The sequence below is a fragment of the Chaetodon auriga genome, chromosome 8 (genome assembly GCF_051107435.1).
Source record: "Chaetodon auriga isolate fChaAug3 chromosome 8, fChaAug3.hap1, whole genome shotgun sequence".
In the NCBI taxonomy this organism is placed as follows: Eukaryota; Metazoa; Chordata; class Actinopteri; order Chaetodontiformes; family Chaetodontidae; genus Chaetodon; species Chaetodon auriga.
The window spans coordinates 27,891,951-27,907,572 of NC_135081.1; the positions used below are offsets into that span (position 1 = coordinate 27,891,951).

At 49.1% G+C, this 15,622-nt stretch overlaps 1 protein-coding gene across 1 annotated transcript in view; it reads right to left on the reverse strand.

The window, feature by feature from the left end:
- Nucleotides 1-15,622, reverse strand: part of LOC143325040 (atrial natriuretic peptide receptor 1-like) — a 55,579-nt gene that overhangs the window by 10,313 nt on the left and 29,644 nt on the right. The window contains exon 6 of the mRNA XM_076737919.1: nt 179-273. Within this exon, the coding sequence (XP_076594034.1) occupies nt 179-273 (95 nt within the window). The remainder of the gene's footprint in view (nt 1-178; nt 274-15,622) is intronic.

Consider the following 15,622-nt stretch of genomic DNA (forward strand, 5'->3'; position numbering starts at 1 on the left):
GACGAGGCTTTCAGCGTCTGAAGGGACGCACACACACACCTGCATCCGTACAGCAGCCAATAGGAACTCCCTCTCTCTGAGATGACCCGTGATTGGCCACAACAGTACGCTGAAATGTTTAATTATCAGACCTTCTGTGTGTGTGTGTGTGTGTGTGTGTGTGTGTGTGTGTGAGAACCTGGAAGGTGCTGGTGTTGGTGTCCATCATGTCCCACAGAGCGAAGTCTGTCTCTCTGTCTCCGTTCTCGTCCAGGTGGACCAACCCAGTTACACCTGAGGGACACAAACAGAGTTGAGACAGATGTTCACTGACCCATGTGTCCTCACACACAGGGACGAGTGCAGAGACAGAGGCAGAGACAGAAACAGAAACAGAGGCAGAGGCAGAGACAGAGACAGAGACAGAGGCAGAGGCAGAGGCAGAGGCAGAGACAGAGGCAGAGACAGAGACAGAGGCAGAGACAGAGACAGAGGCAGAGACAGAGGCAGAGACAGAGACAGAGGCAGAGACAGAGACAGAAACAGAGACAGAGACAGAGGCAGAGACAGAAACAGAAACAGAAACAGAGACAGAGACAGAGGCAGAGGCAGAGACAGAGACAGAAACAGAGACAGAGACAGAGGCAGAGGCAGAGGCAGAGGCAGAGGCAGAGGCAGAGACAGAGGCAGAGGCAGAGACAGAGGCAGAGGCAGAGGCAGAGACAGAGACAGAAACAGAAACAGAGACAGAGGCAGAGACAGAGGCAGAGGCAGAGGCAGAGGCAGAGGCAGAGGCAGAGACAGAGGCAGAGGCAGAGGCAGAGGCAGAGACAGAGACAGAAACAGAAACAGAGACAGAGGCAGAGACAGGACGCCTCGATTCTAAAGCTGCTGAAGCTTTAATTCATGATTTATCATTATTCAGCCTGTTTTCTGACACAAACATCCAGTGACAGGACGTTCAATAAAGACTCATTTCATTCCTGTTTGCTCAGCGTGTGAAGACGCACGTCGTCCAGACATAGACTGATAGGACGTCCACGTCCAACCTGAAACATCCGTCTCACTGAGACGTCAGATTAAAGGTTGAATGTGTTTGGAATCATGTGGTTGGACCAAACAAACATGGTGAAGGTGTCACTTTGGGCTCTTTGTGACCGCATTTCTCACTATTTTCACAATGTTTCCAAACCAATCGATCGATCGATGGAGAAACTGATCAGCTGATTGAAGAATGAAAAGAATCATTAGTTTGAGTTAAAATGAACAACAGGAACATCCTGCTGAGACATGAATGAGGAGACACAACGATCTAAAGAGACCAGAGACAAGAGGACAACAGAACAACTGCAGTACTTTTACTTCTGGGGGGGGGGGGGCGGGGTGTCAACTGAACCTCTCTGATTTGTGAAAATAGCCATCAGAGGTTAATTACAGCCAATTAGCAGTAGGGCAGTTTGTGTGTGTGTGTGTGTGTGTGTGTGTGTGTTGGAAACAGGGCCATTAGGAGCCAGATGACTCATCTCCATAGCAACAAGGTGATTAAGGATCAGCAGGGAGCAGGCAGTGATTGGTCGGTGAGGTCACGCGTGAACACATGAAGAAGAAGCAAACAAGCAATAAAACAGGAAAACATCCATGAAGTTTTCTATGAGCGACAAAATCACGAGAGCGTGGAAATAAAAAAATAAAATGATGGAACGGGAGCAGGATGACAGGATGAAAGGACGTGAATCCATGAAAGCTGCAGGCACACACACAACCACAGCCGACAGCATCTCTGTGACAGGCTGCTGCTGCACATGAATGACTCATCAACGCAGTACAAAAACACAAAGTACACAGAAAAACCAAGAACAGAAAGAAGGAATGAAGCCCAAAGAAAAGCAGAGTCACCACTGAACACACGGAGGAAGGCGTGCAGTCGCTGTTCTCTGTTCTCTGACATGAATGTCCTGCTCCAGCGCCGCCATAACAAAAACTACAGGCTTCTTTCACTGGACTTTACTGCTCGTTTGTTTTTGTACACTTTCAGCTGCAGTTCAAGGTTCATCGAATGACAGTAAAACGAAATGTTCACATCTGACACAAAAGAAAAAGATAAGAGACACAGAAAGTCAGACAGATATATAGATAATATATAGATATTATTGACTTCTGCTTTCATAACGAAGGAAAACAGGAAGTAACAACGAGAGAGAGACAGACGGACAGAGAGAGAGACAGACAGACGGAGAGACAGACAGACGGACAGAGAGACAGACAGACGGAGAGACAGACGGACAGAGAGAGACAGACGGACAGAGAGACAGACAGACGGAGAGACAGACGGACAGAGAGAGACAGACGGACAGAGAGACAGACAGACGGAGAGAGAGACGGACAGAGAGAGACAGACGGACGGAGAGAGACAGACGGAGAGAGAGACAGACAGACGGAGAGAGAGACAGACGGACGGACAGAGAGACAGACAGACGGACAGAGAGACAGACAGACAGAGAGAGACAAACAGACAGACGGGCGGACAGAGAGACAGAGGGACAGAGAGAGAGACAGACAGACGGACAGAGAGACAGACAGACGGAGAGAGAGACAGACAGACGGAGAGAGAGACAGACGGACAGAGAGACAGACAGACGGAGAGAGAGACAGACAGACGGAGAGAGAGACAGACGGACAGAGAGACAGACAGACGGAGAGAGAGACAGACGGACAGAGAGACAGACAGACGGATGGACAGAGAGACAGACAGATGGACAGAGAGAAACAGACGGACAGACAGAGAGACAGACAGACAGACAGAGAGACAGACAGACGGAGAGAGAGACAGACAGACGGAGAGACAGACAGACGGACAGACAGAGAGACAGACGGACAGAGAGACAGACAGACAGACGGAGAGAGAGACAGACGGACGGACGGACAGAGAGACAGACAGACGGATGGACAGAGAGACAGACAGATGGACAGAGAGAAACAGACGGACAGACAGAGAGACAGACAGAGAGACAGATGGACAGACAGGGAGACAGATGGACAGAGAGACAGACAGACAGACGGAAATGATAATAACTAAATAAACAACAACAATTAAATAAAACGCAAAATGATATTTGAAACGGTGATGTCATGAGGGGGCGGGGTCAGAGTGTCAGATAATGGGGTGGCGAGCGGCGGATGATGACATTTAGAGGCGTGCTTATTGGACGGGGGCGCGCTCCTGAAGCTGAAATGTCAGAGCTCTTATGAAAGTCATAAATATAACTTGACCACACACACACACACACACACACACACACACACACACACACACACACACACACACACACACAGCCATGTGATGCTGTGATCACTGACCTGTGTGAGTTTATGTGTTCCTGGTGATGCATTGCTTTCCAGGAATGAGGGTGTGTTGGCTGTGTGTGTGTGTGTGTGTGTGTGTGTGTGTGTGTGTGTGTGTGTGAGAGAGAGAACAAAAGGCAAGTGAAGGTTAGCATTTACAGCAACAGGAGAGAATCAAGCATTCATGTGAATCGCTGACGTCTGAACACAGAAACCAGGATGAAGCTGATGAGTCTGTGACGTTCAGGTGGTTCATCCTGGAAACAGGATCATCAGCTGTTCTCAAAGATCACACGTCAGGGTTCGTTCTCAACGGACCACGTGTCGCGCGTGACAGAATATTAGAAACGTCCGGGTGGACGTCGATCATGAAGCCTGCTGGGACTCAGGACACGGACGCTGGTCTCTGGGTGGAGGTCCTGAGCTCGGCTCATCCAACCACCCAAACCTCCTCCGTAGGTCGACGTTTCTTGCTCTTCACACTACGCCATTTGACGCACCGGCGGTGAGGACGGGCCGTCTGTCGGACCATGCTGAGGTCCTGACAGGCGTCCAATGAGACGAGCTGAGAGCTGCTTGAGCTCCAGACTGAAAACCTCAGGCAGCGCTGCGACGTGTGATCAGCTGATCGCTCCGGCAGAGGCGGCTGCCTTCGCTCTGTGTTCTGTCTGAACCTTCACGATGACATATTGTCCTCACGTAGAGACTTTTACACCGGCGAAAGAGCCGATGGAGCACGTCTGTCTTCACACAGCCGTCCAGCAGACACATGAGCGCCGGGACAGGCTTGGTTTGCCGTCATCGCTCGTCCTGCTCAGAGAATCCTTCCTGACATGCTTCCAATGTGAAGTCCTCATGACTGAAGACTCACAGTTCATCAAAGGACCAAACACAAAGAGGAGCGTTCGTCTGAAGTGACTTTGGAGGAGATTTGATTGGTTAACTCTGCTGACGCCTCTTTATGGTCACATCCCTAATCACCTTCACTGAAAGGGACGGTGTCCCGGCTGGACAGATCACAGCCTGCAGACGCTGTCTCACTGCTCCTGAGCTGCTCAGTCTGTCCTTTGAGGCAGTTTGCTGTGATGAGAAGAGAGCAGAGCTGCAGCTCAACCTCCTGATTTCCCCTTTTAATCAGACACGATTCAGCCTCGTGTGAGAGGCGGAGAGAGCGGCAGAGCGCCGGAGCGGCGGCGAGGACGACGAACAATCGCAGCAGCTGCAGGAAGACGAGACGCTGAGAGGAAAATTGGTGTCAGGCTGCGCCGCAGGAACAAACCTGCGGCGCGGTAATGGCTTCTCTAATTGATGTTCATCACGACTGCTTTCATTAGAAAATGTTCAGGTGTGCGCTGGCGGCTTCAGGTGTGTGGCTCAGTCAGGTGGAGACACACTTTGAAGGCTGATGAAGGCTGATCTGGAAATAAACTTCCAGCATTCAGAGATTTCTCTACACGCTCAGTGACGACTGATCAGAAATCAATATGACAGCAGAGCGAATGAGCTCAGGTCGCACAGAGCGGCGACGGAGGCCGACTGACCCCCACAGGTAGCGTTTGTGTTACCTGCCTGCTGGTCTGTTTACCCACAGTGCTTTTCTTTACAAAGGCTGTAAGTCATTAAAACTGTATTCTGTCCACTGACTAATGCACCACGTCAGTGAGGTCAACCAAGACCATGTGACCGAACTGGACCCTGAGCATCACCTCTAAACGTTAGTCTGATCCTGGATCTGATCCCTCAGGTCCAGACGGGTTCGGGTCAGGTGTCCACCCTCATGAAAGGTGCTCTCAGTTTCCCAATTCGACATGAGTCTCATCAGCGCCCCCCAAAGTCCAGTTTTACCACCGACCCTGTGATGGAGGTTTGGTTCGATTTGCCACATGAACCTTAACCTGTGTCGTTTCCTGGAAACTGTCCAGTCGTCCTGATCGCAGCATCATCGGCGTTTCCGCGCTTGTTCGGGCTCCGACAGCAGCAGGTGAACGTCGAGGCTCTGATGCAGAAATCAGGTCGTTCTCGAGTCGTAACCTTAAACCTGCCCACAGTCTGGACGTGAACTCTGATTCTGCACTTTGTTCTGACCTCCAGCGGTTTCATTATTCACCTGGCTGCGATGCACAGGTGTGCTCCAGGACACTGTGACATCACTGCCGGGTGCAGTTACAGGTGCAGCAAAGCAGTGATTGGATGTGTTCAGAGGCTGGAAGCTTTGAACCAGAGAGGACAGCAGGACCCCTGAAGAAGGGCTCCAGTAACAGATGAGACGCCTCCTCCGCCAGCTGCTCCACCGCCGTCACCGCCGTCACCGCCGTCCATCGCACTCGATGACTGAGCATAAACAGGACGGCTAATTAAAGCATAAACACAGTGACTGTGGGGTAAATAAAGTCATCAAATGTGACGTTTAGTGAAGCGTGGAGTAAAGCTGCTGCTGTCTGTAAACCAGCTGCAGCACCAAGAACAGCTGCTCTTCTGCCCGTCATGGTGACAGCGATCAGACGTCATCGGGCTTCTTCCTCCTCGCCTCTGAACGCCGATCAGACGCCGGCAGACACGCGAACGAACGACGGACGCTGTCGTTTTTCTGTGCAGAGCTGAACCTGATGAACACAACAGATCTGTGCAGGACTCTCGATCCATCAAAGACGGCGAGAAGTGGCCGTCCATTAGTTAATGGACGGGAAGCAGCGGCTGTGATCTGATCTCCTGCTCGCTCCTATTCATGGTTTCCACAGCGCGCCTCCCTCCTCCCTCCTGTGTCCTATTTGTCAAGAATATTATCTCTGATGAAATCTTATTACTCCCCCCCTCACTCTCGCCTTTTCCTTCTCTGCCTCTCTCTCTCTCTCACACACACACACACACACACACACACACACACACACACACACACACACACTCCTTCTCCCTCCTTATCTATGATTTTGCCTCTATTAGTATTAAGTATTAATGTGCATGAATGGGGGGGGGGTCTGTGTGGAGGCTGCAGGTTCAGGTGCAGAAGAAGCAGACGACAGACTTGATTTCCTAAACATGATCATGTGTTTTGAATTATTAATTTAATCAGCAGGACATCAGTCCGTCTGTCTGTCAAACATCTTGAAATCTCAATAATTATGTGATGAGATTTGTTGTCGATGTTCAGCTTTACTTGTTTTTCTGCCTCTGATCTGTCTGATCTCTGCATTAACAGCTATCGTTCATCTACAAAACAACACAACGGTCATCTGGTCACATTCTGACAGCTGATCCGTTCGAAATAAGGAAGTGATGGAACGAGGAGGAGCTGACGAAGAGCTGACGAAGAGCTGACGAAGAGCCGATGAAGGGCTGACGAAGAGCCGATGAAGAGCTGACGAAGAGCTGATGAAGAGCCGATGAAGAGCTGACGAAGAGCTGATGAAGAGCTGACGAAGAGCTGACGAAGAGCTGACGAAGAGCTGACGAAGAGCTGATAAAGAGCTGACGAAGAGCTGACGAAGAGCTGATGAAGAGCTGATAAAGAGCTGATGAAGAGCTGATGAAGAGCTGATGAAGAGCTGACGAAGAGCTGATGAAGAGCTGCGCACCTTCTTGGCCAGGTAACAGCCTCCTGCAGACTGAGGCTGTGTGCAGCATGAAGACAGCCTGAGGACAGAACCGCGTCCACAGAGACCAGAGTCACACTCAGTGTGTGTGAAACCATCCGTCTGTCCATCGCTGATCGTCCTCTCACACCTGGACCGTCCTCATCTACACAATCTGCTGATCGCTGCTGCGTCTGTCTTACAGTGAACTTCTTGCCACAGGTCTGTTTTCAGGAGCCTGCTTTGGTCCTGAGGCTGGAAACTGTTGCCTAGTAACCAGGATCAGCGCATCCAGGGTTTATCCTGCTGCTTTATAAATAAAGGTTAGAGGAGGCTGACAAATCTCATTATAACGTCTGTCCTCTCTGATCAGACAGGTTCATCACTCAGCAACAGAGTGTGTGTGTGCGGTGAAGGGGCTAATCTACGGCAGCCAGCAGGGGACATAAAGTACAGTATATGAAGGTTTGGTGGTGGTCTCAGCTGTCGTCTCCCTCTGCAGGTGTCCAGACATCAACGGTTCTTTAACTCAGGCAGAAGACAGAATGTCCTGTGAAGTGTGAGCTCGTCTCAGGAAACAGCTTCCACAGATCCTGGACGCAGCCGGAGGACGTTCAGCTGAGGACGGATTTAGAAAAAAGGGACAGGCTCCCACCTCAGCAGATGGTTTGCATATTACACGACCGGGACTCCCGACCACTGATCCACAGAGCAGATCTCGTCCGTGTGCGTCGGATCGAGATCTGGAGACACTTTGAACAGTCGTTGGAAACTCTTCCTGTGACGTGTGTCCATGAGACGACGTCAGCGATGGCTGTGACTGTGCCACCTGCACCGAGCTGCAGAGGCGAAGGCACATGGAGCAGTGAATCTGCATTAACAAGCAGATGCTGGGCAGCTTCCACTGAACACAAAAACAGCCCTGGACCACAGAGACCTGGACAGAGGACAGACTCCCGTTCACATCTATTATCCATCACGACCGAGTTCAGTAACTCCAGCTTCACAACAGCCACATTTCTTCAACACCACAAATTTAACAGCTCGTCTAAAGAGCCGTGACGCCGATCGTCAGGCTGAATCTATGAGGAACAAAGAGAAACAGAGTTTTGATATTTGGACTGTATTTTACATCTGAATCTGCCGGTGGGCCTCCGTGATGAGAGGAGGTACAGTAACACATGAATCCTGCTGCAGGAGAGACTTGATGCTCTCTGTAATCCAGTACTGAGGGTGTAAACAGTAAACGACGGGTCGACAGGCCGACGTTTGCTGTCGTAGCTACATAATTGTAATTTAAACACTTTTGTGTTTTGGACTGTTGGTCAGACCTCAAAACTGGGCTAAAAGTGTCACCTCGGACTCTGGAGAGTTGAGTTTTCTCTGTTTATTGACATTTTATAGACTTAACGATCAATGGGAGCTTTTGATAGATTGGTTGATTAATAGATAATAAACAGGTGGAGCCATGTTTGCACTGAGGCGTCTGCAGCCGTTTCACAAACTGTTTGAAACTATCTCGTCTGTCAGGTGGAAACAGGTCTACCTGCAATGATCAGGAGAGAGCAGAGGCCGTATTCCACCGCTGACTCACAGGTGTGATGGAGACCCGGTGGGCTGCATGACGCTAAGAGACGCTAAGAGATGCTGACACATGCTAAGAGATGCTAAGAGACGCTAACAGACAATAAGAGACGCTGCATAAAGGCCACTCAGTGATGGACGTCCACAGCAGAGAAAAGGCAGAGATAACAGACAAGAGGAGCAGGGGGCAGCAGGGTGGAGGAGAAACAAGGACGGGGGGGAGGCAGGAGGAGGCAGGAGGAGGCAGGGGGAGGCAGGGGGATCTGGTTTCACAAGATTAGATTTCCAGGCTATTTCGGGGGTCTCGCCTCCCCTAACTGAGGCCTCTGACAGCCAGACGAGGAGGGATGGGGTCTCTTTCACTAACGAGGGGAGATGGATGAGGGGAGACTATAAAAAACGAGGAGATGAGGACGCTGGAGTGATTGAATGACAGATATACGATAGAGAGACGAGACGGTGGAAAAAAATGAGACAAGAAATGAGAGACGAGACGAGAAATGAAGGACGGTGATAGAGACGGCGGCAGAATCCGAGCTGAGCCGCTCACACGGAGGGTGGACAACAACGAGACGTCTGAGGGAGAAATCTGAAGCTTTGACGAGTTAAAAACACTGATTGGAAATGTCTTCGATCACTATTTGAACTGTCCAGATACTAATAACTCACCACATCTCCTCATTAGGTGAACAGAAAATGTGATCCAGGAACAAAGGAAATGTCTCAGAGACAGACTGCGAGAAGGAAAAACACCCTCATGCTTATCAATAATTACATAATGAATATTCATCAGGGTAATTAGCCCACTCTTCATCGGTGACGATGATGAAGTTCATCACACTGCAGCACTGAGCTGCGTGAAGCAGGACTGACATCAGGACGTCACAGACAGACGGGAACGTGAGAGGACGGACAGGTGGACTCACCTGTCAGCGGTAAAGTTTCATCATAAACCAATAAAAGTTTCTGTTTGCTTTCACCTGTTCTCACCTGAACTGTGTGAACTTTGTTTTCTGCTGCTGAAATCTGTTTTATTTTTTAGTCTTTGTCTTTCCTGCTGCAGCACTGAAACTCTTCTGCATCTATTTCAAAATGTTAGATTTTACTTTTTACTATTTTCATCATTTATCTACTTTTCACCTTATTCTGGTATTATTCTTCACTGGGTTTCATTGTCCGTCTTATATTCTGTGTTCTCTGTTTTCTATTGTCATCACCTTATTTTTACTGTTTTTATAAAAGTGAGTTTTACTCTTCATCTTATTTCCCATTAATTTTCCAGTCTATCCCTGTTTTTATGCATCTTTCCTATTTTTCATTCATTTTCTGTCCCTGTCTTTACTACACATTTCCAGAAATCAAAAATTCCACCTTTGCCTTTAATCAGATGCTAATCACAGGCAGAAAGCTTCATTTTCATGTTTACTTGTAAACAGACAAATTTCATATTTCACCCCAAAGAAAGTCCAGCTGAAACTGACTTAGACCTTTTCCAACTGAAAACTGCATTTTCAACATAATTAGTACACATTTCCATGAGTCTACTTTTTCCAGGAAAGTTCAAGGAAATTACTCCAAAAATGAACCATCATCGTCTTCACGGAGCCTCGTGAACTTAGATCAAGTCAAACCTAAACGAACGGTGAACGGTGGTTTTTCAAACACTTGGTCAGGGACCACGGGGATGAAAACGTGTTTATTAACGCCGCAGGAAGCCATTTGTTACCCAAACTGAAGTGTTTCTCTCCACCTGTCCACAGCTTGAGGTGACGGAGGTTTCTTTAACCTGAGGTCAAACACGGCGACGACAGCGGGGACGCTAATGGAGGACGGACGGATGGAAAAACAAAGAGGTGGAGAAGAAGGTTTGAAGGACAGAAAGAGACGCAGGACAAATAAGCAGCTCCACCTCCAGAGTCCTCATGAGGAAGAAGCTTCAGACGAAGAGACACGATGAAGAAACTCTGATTAAAAACTACTTTTAAACTCTGACGTTCAGATGTTTTTCACGCCTTCACTGACTGAGTCTGCATCGACCCTCATGGACCCTTTTTACTGAACGCGCAGCACATTTTACAGTATTAAAACTTACAAAGTACTGCACTTTGTTCAAAACAACAGTAAAAAGTTCAAGGTTTCACAGTGAGCTTCATCATTATTACCAACACCACCTGCATTTATCTGAAGGTGAGGGAGTAGAGCAAAGGTCACGAGCTCATGAAACCACAGGGTTGAACCTCTGTGAGCAGGACGTGTTTTCACATCAGTCAGAGAAAGGAGCCTATCAAAGGCTGTCTGCGGATGACGTCACGTCGCTCCTCTGTTGTGGCGTGAGCTGACGACAAAGGACCAAAAAACCACCAACCGTCACCCAGGACGCGTCCTGTGGCTCACATTCAATGCCATCAACTGTCAGTCAACGCTTTCCTCCTCCCTGCCGATGATCCCTGACGACCTCTGACCCCCTGACCCTTCAGAATAAACGGCCTCAACTCTGCGGCTCAGCCAAGCAAACAGCACGACTTAAACAGAGACGTCCGGAGACAGACGCCCACCAGAGACACAGAAACCCTCAGACAGACCAAAGCTGCTCCTCCTCTCATTGGACAGATCAGGAGACGACGGCTCCTCATTGGCTGAGATGACGAGTGTCATAGGTGTGTGCAGGTAAACGGATCCGACCTGAGGACGACCGAGGAGAGAGAGGATGTGTGTGTTTTTACGTGTGTGTGTGTGTGTGTGTGTGTGTGTGTGTGTGTGTGTGTGTGTGTGTGTGTGTGTGCGTGTGTGTGTGTGTGTGTGTGTGAGCTCCTCTCATCTGTCAGCTGTGTGGTTTGTGTGTTTTGGAGAGGTTACAACAGAGGAAGTCGGTGGAGTTTTGTGTCATTCATCAACTGGATGTGCAGGCTGGACTCACCTCTGACGCACAGAAACCTTCAGACCCACAATAACAACCGTCAGCACTTATCTCCAACAAGATCGCCGAGACGCAACACCAAACGGCACATCTAGGACGTTTTGGACCAAGAGATGAAAAGACGCTGAAGAGCTGCCGTGCGTTTTTGAATCTACAGCCGGGACAAACAAAATACTGTGTGTATAATGATTTTGTGGTACTGTGGTGTACAGCTGACAGTGTATTACTCTGACATATTCTACACTGACGTCACCTTGCCTCAGACGTATCGGGCCGCGCTAGCAGTCGACCGATCGATCGGTTCGGTGGGTTAATGTCGACCTCTGGCCCACGCATCCAAAATCACTACAGCACGTCTAGCTCTCAGCTCTGATTGGCTGAGATCCGTCACACAATCCAGAACAAACAAACCTCTGACAGCATCAGCAGTCCAAATAACAGTGAGCACACTCGGTTTCCTGTTCTCGAACAGCCACGAGCCTCCCACCTGCATCTTATTAATAGACTCTTGAACGCAGCACAGCATCAGGATGAAGTGGAAACAATTTCTGTGACATCTGCGCCTGCAGAAAATGGAAATGTGCCTCCAGTGAAGCCAGAAGACAGACGGCCGAGCTGATCTCTGCTCTCTGTCGCCAGCGGGCCGGGCGCTGGCGTGTTCCTTCCCTCTCTGCTTCCTCTCCAGGCTCCTGAAGAGAAGCAGAGGGGAAACATCTGCTGGTCCGTCCAGAACCTGGAAGGACCTGATGTGTCTTTTCCAGCCTCAGAGATGTTCGAGGCGTCACCGTGGCCACTCAAACGCCACATCACATTTACGTCAGCTTGGTTTTTACAGCTCTGCCGGGAGCTAACTCGGTCTGACAACCGCAAAAAAATCATTTCCTCTCAACACACTGATATTTACAGCTACTACACCACAAGACACGGGTTACTGTGTTTAATATGGGTCAAGGTACTGCTCGCCACCCCGTAGACCAAAGAAGAAGAGGTCCGATGCTCTTCCTGCAAACACTCAACGCCGTCTGGCAGAAGATGGCGGCTTTAGGTTCCCGTTTGCATCCCTCATGTCTGCAGGAAGCGGCTGCTTCATGTTTTCATTCTGACTTTGAGATTGAAAAACGCTGCACGCTGCGTCGGTGCGGCTGTCGTTTCAGGTACAGGTGAAAGGATGAAGCTCAATCCAGGAGGTCCGCCATGGGTAAGAGAGATCCATGAGCTTAAAGGCTCCAGTGAGACGGGAGGTCATGACTCTGGAAAGTTATCATGGTGACAAGAGTTTTATGTCTGTGTTGACAGTCATAACGTCACCTCCCTCCAAGCTGCATGGAGGAGGGAGAAGTGTGAGGAGGCCAAAACGTTCCTTCATAGGAGAGGTGACATAAACCCAGAAGAAGAACCGGTGCTGTATGCAGCCGACACAAAGCAAGTGACTGATGAAATGCTTCGTGGAAATGAATGAAGCGACGCATCAGACTGGAGTTAACGTCTGAGAAAGCTTCAGTTAAACGTAATAAAAAGCCGCCGCAGTCGTTTTCTGTATTAAACCAACGTGAACCTGAGCTGCCAGCACCTGAACACAACCAGAGAAAGTTTAATGAAGCCGGAGTCACTACAGGAAATGAAAGGTCAGCGGACATTTTACTGACGAGTGTTAAGAGAAATCCGCTCGGCGTTACGATTTCACTTTCAACATTTACACAAACAAAGGTAGCATGTAGGAAACGAGGCTGCATAAATATTGGCTGTTATAAAGGAAGTGACCTTCACAGGTGATAGATACGAGCTGATCTGGTAAAAATAGACCCGGCGAATAAAACCAGTGGAGTGGAGAAACGAGTCAACACTGATGAAACGATGGCGGCGTGTTCGCTGGAGTAAAGACCGGACGACCGCACGAGCTCATCTGGTTTGTGTTCACGGATCAAACACGATGGATGAAGATGTAATCCAGCTCCGCTTTCTTCTCCGCGACGTCAGCATTTTCTCTGACGGCAGACGGGTTTGGGTGGAGGTCAGAGGTCAGAGCTGTAAAGATAACCTGATGGTTTCTGAGGTGAAAAATGAACGTGCAGAGCTCTTTACTGTAACACGACACAGACCTCCACATGTGAAACGAGGCACGACGAAGAGGATTCTTAAAGCCTCGCTGCTGCAAAAGAAATCTGTGGAAAGAGGTCAAATATCCAGAGAGTCTGTTTGATGGAGGATTCAGTGAGTTCACAGCAGCGTTTGGCACGAATGACTCAGAAATCCAAACTATCAGCATTTCAAGTAGAAGTTGAAATTTTTGCAGCGTTGCAGTCTACACAAAGACTCTGCAGCTCCGTCGGTGCACGATGGTTCACGACAGCTAACGCCGCTAACGTGCTCCTCCATCTACGACGGCCTCGTGAGCACAAGCTACAGTCGGCGCCAGAAAAGCAGCAAAAGGCCAAAAAACTGAAGAAGTCAGCTGCTCCTGGCATCGTAACATGTTGAACACATGGTGGGGGATTCCAGTCGCGGGCCCCCTATCGTCTATCGAACAGAACCGTGAGTCGCCCGCCTCTTTAACCTCCGACTTTCAAACCATCCGATCAGTGTTTACGCTCTGGACTCCGGTCCAGCCGTGAGTCGGTCAGGGTTCAGACCCGTAGACCCTCTCTGTCTCTAACAGCCGCAGATAAATGGCTTCTTATTTCCTGCCGAGCCGCTATCAGAGCTGAACATACTGCACATTCTTCAAAGGCTGCGTAGAAAACTGGCACCGGCCGAGGGCACAGCGTTATCGATATGAGCTTTAAGATAAGCTCTCTGAAGAGGGAAATACAACACAATGAGACCAACAGAGGCCAACAACAAGAGGCGGCTCGGAGGGCCAAGGTCCACATTTATCACAGAGTCACCAGTTAGACTGAAGTTGGACCAAATCGGGGGCCGAATCATCGAAAGCTCGTTACTGATATTCATCTACACTTCAATGCATTGGACAACCCACAGCCCCACCCCTCTGAATCACCGGCCCCCTCCAGCTTTCCTCTGCTAACAGCTGTGCTGGTGCTCTGCAGACGAGGCCGGGAGCTTTAAATTCCCCCACAGCGAAGAGAAGCTTCTGTCCGTGAAGACAAACAACACGAACGTCCACTGATGGATTCATCTGAGGCTGATTAACGTCACGTTCGTGGTGCTTTTTGTTTGCAGGTGGAGGAGCCTCCGTCAGACGTTCAGAGGTACAAACAGAGCCTGCAGCAGAGCTCAGGCTGGTTTACATCATATCGAACCTCTAAATATAAAACACGTTTAGAACGTGGACAGTGGACAGCAATGGACACGTCTTAAAATCAGTGACACTCTGTGTGGACGTCAGGAAGACAGAAGAACGTATCAGATGACGAAAGACGTGCTTTAAATGCTCTATGAAATATTTATTCTGCATTACATCATATCAAGAGTAGAATTAACCCAAATGTTTGAACATGAATGACATTACTTCCTCAGTCGTCTAACCGTCGTCTGTCCCACAGGAGCTGAGCAGGAGACACAGACAGCATCACCTGGTGAGCAGGAGTCCTCACATATAATAACCTCAACAGCACCTCGCAGCGAATCTGACCTCCGTGTCAGCAGCCACCTCACTCGAGTGGATGTCAACCGTCAGAGGGCCGGATTCATTTCAGGCTGAAGCGCTTTTCAGATTTCACATAAAAACTTCAGCGTCTGAAAACTAAAACACACGTCTGACTGAATCAATGACAAACATGTCTGCAGTGAATGAGAGTCCAGCTGCTCACTGCTCACATGTCTGCAGCTGATGGGAAACACCAGCTCATCAGTAACATGTATGCATGCAGTGTTACCTGTGAACAGCACAGAGCGTCCACCTTCAATATGAACCAACAGCAAACAACAAACAACAAGACTGACTTTCTATTTTTACCACAGCGGAACTGAAGGCTGCAGCCTGGAGTTCAGAAATCTAATTTTCCAGATTAATTCCCTGCAGCCAGACAAAAAACCTGCATTTCTGAACAAATATCAGCTCATGTTGAAGGAATAAATGAATTTACTCATGGAGGCATTTGTGAATTCACACCAATGACCTTTTAAAATTGTCTTGAGTGTCGACAAATGAAGGAACAAAAAGCCGCCGAGTCCAGAACGGAAACCTGTCGCGTTAGCTGTGAGTGCACAGAAATGAAGCAGCAGCGGCTCCCCCCACCCTGAGCCGCCTCTTCCCCCGGTTCCATCGGTC